Here is an 8641-nt window from a genome sequence, read left to right on the forward strand (position 1 = left end):
TGCTGAGCATGTAAGCCTTGGCTGTCGTCATAATCCTGGCCTGTACTCGAGGTTGGTGTTCGCCTTCGTAGTGGGTACTGTTGTTGTTGTTGTTGTTGTTGTTGTTGTTGTTGTTGTTGTTGTTGTTGTTGTTGTTGTTGTTGTTGTTGTTGTTGTTGCTGTTGTTGTTGTTGTTGTTGTTGTTGCTGCTGCTGCTGCTGTTGTTGCAGTTGCTGTACGGCTGCAAGCAGCGGTGTTGACGATAACAGTGCGGTGCCTGCCTCATCGTTGCTGGCGATGGTGTTGTTGTTGTGGTTGTTGTTGTTGTTGCTTGCAGGGGCGTAGCATGTGCTGCCAACCGGGTCGGCGCGCGCTGCCGTTGCCGGGCCCTGCCCGCCATCTTCCGCCATGCCGGGAGGCTGCTGTGTGGCGGAGCATGCAAACGACTGCGCAGGACAACGCCCTGGTGCCACAAAAGGTGGTTACCGGCCACTGGGGATGGGTGATGCGAGGGAAGGAGGGTGCTGTGGGTGGGGACGCACTGGCCAATCAACTTGAAACAACTCCATCAAATGTCAACAGCAGCCTGGGAGTAAAGGTAGGGCTGGCTCGGACAGGGACTCGCTTGGTTCTGGGCCGCATGGCAGAACGATGGGCAAGAACCCCCGGGGGAAGGAGGATAGAAGAGTGAGTGTTGGAGGGCGCGTGCGAGGTGGGTAAAATTGTGAGAGGCATGGTTGGGGACGAGAGGTAGGAGGAGTGAGTTAGGGGGCGGGGGAGGGTGGCTGAGACCGGAAGAAGACAACCGAAGAGGTGGTGGCAGCGAAATAATTTTGTGGTGAACTGGTGTGGTGGTGCGTCGTTGCACAAGATGAAAAACACCAAACAAACATGTGTTTGTGCGAACGAATGTGTTGGTGTGGTTCGGTCTTGAGTGCTTGGTACGATGGCGGAGTTTGCTCTTGAATGTGAGCGTGATGTGCTGGAGACGGCGCAAGACTGAGGTGCAGACGCATGTACACGCACCTGTCTGTCAGTGTGTGGTTATTTCTTTGGTGCGCTGTTGTGCTGTCCTCCTCTGGGAGGCCTTGGAGGGCTCTGGTAAAACGAGCAGAGGTGGAAACAAGAGGAGGGAAGGAAAACAATGGGCAGGCGGGCTGAGGAAGGGCGATGGGAGCTGTGTGCCTGCTGGGTTGCTGTCGATGGCTGGTGAGGAGGAGGAATGCGAAAAGAACGGGCTGTAGTTGCTGTGGACAACAGTTGAGTGGGCGAGTGGTGCATGTACACACCTGGCGATGAGCGTGCAAGCGCACGAAGCGCAAGGCAGGCACGAAGCAGCCGCGAGGGAGTGAGAGGTGAGACATGGTTGAAGGTTGTGTCGTATGGATTGTTCAGACAAGAAAAGCGGGGAACACAAGGAGGGGGGGGGGGGAATACAGCCTCTTGAAGGAAGTGGTGCGTGCAATTGCGTGGCAATACCAAGCAGCGCAGACAAACGCGAACGAAGAAGAAAAAAACAAAAACAAGAAGAGTGCGGCAGACAAGAAGGCAGGCAAGGGAGTGACACGTTGCGTTGCTGAGTGTCTGTGTGTCTCACCTTCGCTACGACACACGTGTGTTTGTGAGTGAGTTGGTGGTGGTGGTGGTGCTTGGCGAGTCGAGTGGGAAGAAATAAGTGTCGACAACGTGCTGGATGCTCTGGGTTGTTTCGTTGCTCCAAATGCAACCAAGCTTGGCGTGGCTTTTGGGGTTTCAGCAGCGGCTCAGCGTTGGCTGAAGAGAAAGGATAGTTCCACGTGACCCGAATGCTTTGGACGTCTGTGCAGCGTGCAGATCTACCGACACAGGAGATCAAGGAGAAGAATGTGTGTTGTGTGTGGTTGGTGATGGTTGTGCGTCGTGTTTGTGTGAGAGGAGCTTTCGCGCGCGTGCAAGTGGATGCCACCGCATGAATGCAGCGCACAACCGCACGAAGGTGAAGCACGCGAAGGAATGAAACACAAGAGGATGGCAGGTGGGGACAGGTGGAGGTGATGGTGATGGTGGCGGCGGAGGTGGTGGTGGATGTGCCTGTGTGATGCTTGCAAGCAACCGAGCTACCAGCCACACGTGTACACAGCACTGCATACATGCAGAACACAGTGCACATGCAACACACACACACACATGCACGCAATGCACACAGAGCACAGACGACAGATGCACAAGCGACCCAAACCACGTCAAAACACACGCCATGAAAGTACAGGCAGACAGGTGTGTGTTGTGTTGTGTGGTGGCATGGCTACACACTACACATACAGGGTGGGGTGTTTGAAGTGCAGGGTATCTGCGAGTTGCAAGTGTGCGAGACGCACGCAAACGCCTCGCTGGCGTGCAGACACAGCGTGCACACACACACACACACACACACACACACAAGGAAAGGCAAAGGGCCACCAATTCTCTTCTAACTGGAGGGCACAGCCTTAGTGGTGGAGTGTGGCTGACTTACGTGTGATGTGACAAGAAGGTTGGCGAGAGCAGAGGAGGTTGTTGATGCGTGCGCAACCGGCACTGCAGCGTGCGTGCGTGTGAATGTGCGTGTGTGCGTGTGTTGGGTGGGTTTGGACACACGCGGGGTAGAGAGGCAGAAGAGAGGTCAGGGAGAGCAAAGCCCTTTGAGGGTGTTGTGGCGAGCAGAGTGATGCCTGGCTGTGGATGACGTTTCGCGTCAGCGAGTGTGGCTGAGACCGTTGGTGTTGGTGGTGCCGTGTAGCTGTGGTACCTGGGTCGCGGCCGGGTGGTGTGATGGATGACGACCCGTGTATTTTGCCCTCAGAAGCCACCGCCAATGCCAGATGTGGGTGCTCTTACACGCTGCAAACAGGTAGGTTTCACTTCCCCCACACTGACCACGGAAGAGGGCAGCGCGGGTGGTTGGTCACTCTTGCGGTTTGTTCTGTTTCTGGAGGAAAGAAAGCCAGCGCCAAGACGCAGTTGATGTGAGCCGGGTAGGCCAGGCCAATCAATCAATCAACACACGGACAGCGTGGGAGAACGCTGCGTCTGCAATCCAACCAACCCAGGTCGGTGAGGAGAGGTACGAAGAAGAAGAAGACAAATGCTTGCTCACTTCTTGCTTGCTTGCTTGCTTGATGGCGCGCCGGTGACGCGGGGATGAGGCAAAGGGAAGCCCGCAACGAACAAGGCAGGGAAAAGGCAAGGCTAATTATGCGAGGCAAGGCAAGGTGCACCATTGCACGGCAACACGGGTGCAGTCAGTGAGCGGTGCAACTGTCACGCTGGTTGATTGATGACGGCATGTGCTGGAAGCGGCGGTTCGTTCGTTTGTTTGCTTTCTTGTGGGCTTTGTGGGCTCTGTGTGGTTTGGTGGCTGCCTTGCTCACGCACCCATGATGCCGCGCTGATGTGTGACAACGTGTCAAGTTGTGTGTGTGGCTTGGGAGTCTTTGTTTTGTGTTTGGTTTTGTGTGGGAACCAGCAAAGGCGCGCGTTGGTTGCGTGGAGACGAGGCGTGGTTGCACACATCACGTGTCTGTGAATGTTTTGCCCCGCCGCGTGGTGTGTTGCATGCATGCAAAACTCGGTGTTTTGTGAACTTTTAGAACAGGCCAACGGTTGGCCAAACCGGGCAATCGGAGCGCGTACGGAGCGCCGTTGTTGCACATCAAAAACACGCATGGGCGCACTTAATCGCGCTCGTCCATGTCATCTTCGCTTGAGACGCGGCGTGCGTTTGGGGCAAGCACCGTCTGCGCGTATGCAGAGAGGGAGGTGGTGAGCGCGTTGATGGCGTTGATGACGAGCACCGTCGAGAAGCTGTCATACAGCCGCACCGGGCACTTGGTCGTGAGCAAGTGGCTGCACCACGCCCACCCAGACACCGTCTTGGGACCTTGGTCGCGGGGCGCGAGGGCGCGTGCGCGTTGGAAAAACAATGGCCAAGGCAGAAGGGGACAAGGGAGAAGAAGCACGAAGGAGGATGGGAAACGAGAAGCAGTCCGTGATATGTGGGCGCGCAACAAACAATCGCACGGCAACAATCGCAAGCAGGCGTCGGAGGCCCACGTTGGGCAAGACAAAGAAAGAAGGAGAAGGGGCACAGATAACAAAAATTTGTGACGTTGATGTGATTGCCGGCCAGCGAAAAGCGGGGTGGGCGATTAATGTTCGGGACAGGCCCGGTGTGGGAGGCAGGCGCGTGGGGCAAAGAGGGTCAAAGCAGTAGGGAACGTGGACGTGAGCAATCAAATTACTCCAATCAAGACACTTAAGCGTGCTTTGCCATGCACAAGGTGATCCCCGACTCAAAACGGGACATGCAGAAGACATGCAGCATGACGTGATTTTGTGCTGTTGTTAGAGTTGTTGGAGTGTGTGTGTGTGTGTGTGTGTGTGTGTGTGTGTGTGTGTGTGTGTGTGTGTGTGTGTGTGTGTGTGTGTGTGTGTGTGTGTGTGTGTGTGTGTGTGTGTGTGTGTGTGTGTAAGTAGTGCGTGTCTGGGCTAGCCAGAATGCCAGAACAACCGCGACAAGCTACCTACGCCACGAGAGTAAGAGCGCGCATTGTGTTGCTCGTCCCTTAGGGCACATCTCCGAAATCATGCAGCTAACATGCAGAAGTGGCCTGAACGGAACAAGCCAACACTATCCCCCTGCACGTAATGATCGAATCTAGTGTGTGCTTGTGTGTATGTGTGGTGGTGTGGTGTGTGTGTGTGTAGTGTGTGTGCTTGTGTGTATGTGTGTATGTGTGGTGTGTGGTGGTGTGGTGTGTGTGTGTGTGTGTGTGTGTGAACGGCAGGAGCACGCACGTACCAATGATGACACGTTGCAGGAGGGCGTCAAAGGGCACGAGAACCACATCGGGGCCGGACAGGATGCCAAACACAAACACGCCAGACATCAGCGGATCGCGGCTGGTATGTCACACGACGTAGATGGCGCATGCATTAGTGCGTGAGTGTGAGTGCGTGTGTGTGTGTGTGTGTGTGTGTGTGTGTGTGTGTGAGCACGGGAAAGAGACAGCGGGCGCATCAGGAGGTGGAAAAGGCGGCAGCATTCAACACTTGAGGTTGATAGACACAACAAACAACAACAACAACTTAAACAACAACTTAAACAACAACAACAACAACTTCAACAACAACAACAACTTAAACAACAACAACAACAACTTCAACAACAACAACTTAAACAACAACAACAACAACAACTTAAACAACAACAACAACAACAACTTAAACAACAACAACAACAACAACTTAAACAACAACAACAACAACAACTTCAAACAACAACAACAACACAAGCAACTCACGGGGGTTGGATGTTGCTGCGGATGGCAAACCGGAGTAGACTGAGGACAAAGGAGCGGGCAAGCAGCACCTGCCACCCACGAAACAGCGACGACACGCCGTGCTCACGGACCATCTGCATGGGCGTGAGTGTGTGTGTGTGTGTGTGTGTGTGTGTGTGAGGTAGTGTGCGTGTGTCATGAGCGGTATGAACACCCATGCCTTTGCACGTCTGCGACAACAATAGTGTACAAGGAAACACAAGGAATCTCTGATCTTCATTGTGACACTTAACCAGCATGACATGGTCTTGGGCAACACGTAAGACAAAGAGCACGGAAGCTTTCCACCCACTTGCACCACACACACACACACATACACACATACGCACACACATACAAATACACAAAGACACAACATCACACCATCACACACCGTGAGGAAGAACGAGGGAAGCGACGAGTATGTTGCTGTGGAGAGGATGTCTGTGGAGAGGTGGACAAAGGCCGATTGCAGGGGCAAGGCAATCAGACTGGAGACGAAGAAGGAGGTCGTGCCAATGGTCACAGACGCCAGGAAGCGCTGCCACCCGCTCAGCGGCTTCGCCCTGCACGGAAACGAGAGCGAGTGGTGTGCACGTGTGTGTGTGTGCGTGTGCGCGCGTGTTGTGTGTGTGTGTGCGTGTGTGCGTGTGTGTGAGCGGGATTGGTGATGCAGAAAGCGCAGCGTGCTGTTGCGACGTGCAACGTGAGTTCAATGACAAGTCCGCAGACGTGATGCACACAACAGGCAGGCAGACAGATGGCTATGCATGGGAATAAGCATCAACACATTGAAACAGACACACACAGCCACACACACACACACTGCCACACACACACACACAGACACACTGCCACACACAGTCACACACAGACACACACACACACACTGCCACACACAGACACAGACACAGCGTATCAACTCACTGTCGACTGTCATTTTGGCCCCGACCGGCGATTATGGTCACCAGGTCTGTGACAACAGAGGTCACGCGAGGCACAAGGGACTGCAGCGCCAGGTCGTGGAGAGCAAATGCAAAGCTCGCTCGCCAAAGTGCACGCACCCTTGAGGCCACACGAGCAGCATCAACACAGGCAGCAATGGGTGAGTAGACAATAGAAGCATGAGAAACACAACCAGCACGTGTGTGTTGTGCGTTTGCGTTGGTGGCTGTGAGCTTGAGCGCGTCTGCTTCCCTCTTTCTCTCTCCTATCTACATGTATGTGTGCTCTGTTGCTGCATCGCTGTGCCATCATAGGCTGTGGTCACACGGCAGGTGTGTTTCTTTGCTTGCCACTTCTTCTTCATGTTGGTTGCACATGGACTTACGAGACAGTTTGTCTGAGGCTCTTGATGAGCGCGCCCATGCTGCTGAAGTTGATGCCGGGGACCTTGAGGTCACTGGAACACGCAAACCACAGCTTCATGTTCTCAAGGGGCAGGAGGAGGCCAACCTGTCAGCAGGACACCGAGCAACAGCCATGCGCGTGTGGTGCGTTCATATACATGTGTGTGTGTGCGTGAGTAAGTGCATATGTGTGCGTGCGTGTGTTTACGCACATGTGCGTGCGGGCAGCAGGAGGTTGACAGAGGCACAGCAACGCTTCGACAGAGGCACAGCAGCACGTCGATGCAGCGGCCATCAATTCACAATCACTCTACCTTTGGCAGCTCCACCATGGTGGCCCACACAGCATTGCTGGCCAAGTTGATTGCTGTTCATGTCGAGTGTGGGTGAGCACGGCAGTGGTGAGCACGCAGACACGCGTTGGTCTTCGCACCAAGCACACCACCACACAGTGAGCAAAGAGTCACAGCGCAAACAACAAGACATCACACACACACACACACACACACACACACACACACACACCACGCACCAATGTCAGTCATGACTGCGCTTGCTGTCTGTTGCTTGCTGTTGTTGGGCTTGTTGATTTTTATGGTGTCGCACAACCGCAAACAACTCCACAACAACCAACCAACACCCACGCTCACACGATGATGTGAGATGTTGTGTCACAATCATGTCATCACACACATGCTGGAAGAACAAACAAACAAACGCACAGCCGCGCATCGTCATATCGTCATGGAGCGGTTCGTAATGTAACACGCATCGCAGGCAACCCAAGCACAACCCAAGTGTGCGCTGAACACGCGCGCCAACCCGCCGCCATGGCACAAACGTCGTGCCACATCACAACGTCGTGTCAGCCATGAGCAACCACTGGCCCATCGCTCACTTGAGGAGGGCAACAAGAAGCTTCTCGTAGTCGCCAGAGCAGTCGTCCTGGGCCAAACACAGAGGCGCGCGATACGCCGCAAGCACAGCGTACAGGCAAAAGGCCATATGAGGTGACGGTTGTGTTCAAGTGAACACGTGAACCAGAGAGCGGCGACAGCGCAGGATACCACCACACTTGCCCCAACGATAACAACCACGAAAGCGACAACAACGACAACAACGACAACCACTGCAACGCACCTTGACGGCTGCAACAAGGCTCTTCTCGTACTCGTCAATGTACGCCTCGGCAATGTCGGCGAGATCCTTCTCCGAACTGATGTAATTCGTTAAAATAAAAGAGTGACATAAAAACGCGGAACCAAAGGAGAAGGTTGCATGAATGAGTGCAATTTGTTCGCGTGAAAATATGGGAGTAATGCTTCACGGAGCGCGCGCGCGCGTGTGTGTGTGTGTGTGTGTGGTGCACGAAATCGCCACAACGGAGCGAGGGTCAAGCAAACAAGCACGCAAGCAAACAAACAAACAAGCAATTAAGCAAGCGCACCGGGAGACGATGATGCGGATCAGGGCGTCGTCGTCCGTGCCAGCGCCCTATCACCACACACACACACATGTCAGCGACGATACAGTAAACGAAAAAGATGATATCTTCCTGATGCAGAGTAAGGCGAAGGCAGACGGGGCTGCAAGTCTCTCTCTCTCTCTCACTCACACACACACACACACACACACACACACACACACACACACACACACACACACACACACACACACCCAACAAAGGGTAGCACGACACAACCTTGATGGCGCGGTGGAGGCGCTTTGCAAAGAACTTTGGCGGGTTGCGTGCGCACTCGAGAACAGCGAGGAAGGCAAACTCCAGGTCGCCGCTCATCTCCTTCTTCACGGCCTTGGACAGGTCGTAGTCGCTGATGCCCCGGTACGCCTCGCACACCGCTGCATCGTGTGTGTGTGTGTGTGTGTGTGTGTGTGTGTGTGTGTGTGTGTGTGTGTGTGTGTGTGTGTGTGTGTGTGTGTGTGTGTGTAGTGTGTGTGTGTGTGTGTGTGTGT

The 8641-nt window shown here is 54.3% G+C and overlaps 2 protein-coding genes across 2 annotated transcripts in view; both read right to left on the bottom strand.

Moving 5' to 3' along the window:
• Window positions 1–3565: 3565 nt before the first annotated feature.
• PTSG_05629 (uncharacterized protein) lies at window positions 3566–7249 on the bottom strand. The gene is made up of 8 exons (XM_004993440.1): window positions 7200–7249; window positions 6982–7034; window positions 6649–6773; window positions 6246–6383; window positions 5713–5884; window positions 5301–5413; window positions 4799–4899; window positions 3566–3877 (listed from the first exon to the last, which is right to left on the bottom strand). Exons 1-8 carry the CDS (start codon window positions 7210–7212, stop codon window positions 3672–3674), a joined length of 921 nt encoding a protein of 306 aa, XP_004993497.1. The 5' UTR covers window positions 7213–7249; the 3' UTR covers window positions 3566–3671.
• Window positions 7250–7263: 14 nt separating this feature from the next.
• PTSG_12342 (uncharacterized protein) overlaps window positions 7264–8641 on the bottom strand; it is a 3609-nt gene continuing 2231 nt past the window's right edge. The window contains exons 8-11 of the mRNA XM_004993441.1: window positions 8370–8527; window positions 8115–8161; window positions 7808–7883; window positions 7264–7612 (exon numbers count right to left, since the gene is read on the bottom strand). Of these exons, the coding sequence (XP_004993498.1) occupies window positions 7562–7612; window positions 7808–7883; window positions 8115–8161; window positions 8370–8527 (332 nt within the window). The 3' untranslated portion in view covers window positions 7264–7561. The remainder of the gene's footprint in view (window positions 7613–7807; window positions 7884–8114; window positions 8162–8369; window positions 8528–8641) is intronic.

Source organism: Salpingoeca rosetta, assembly GCF_000188695.1.
Source record: "Salpingoeca rosetta unplaced genomic scaffold supercont1.13, whole genome shotgun sequence".
NCBI classification, from domain to species: domain Eukaryota; class Choanoflagellata; order Craspedida; family Salpingoecidae; genus Salpingoeca; species Salpingoeca rosetta.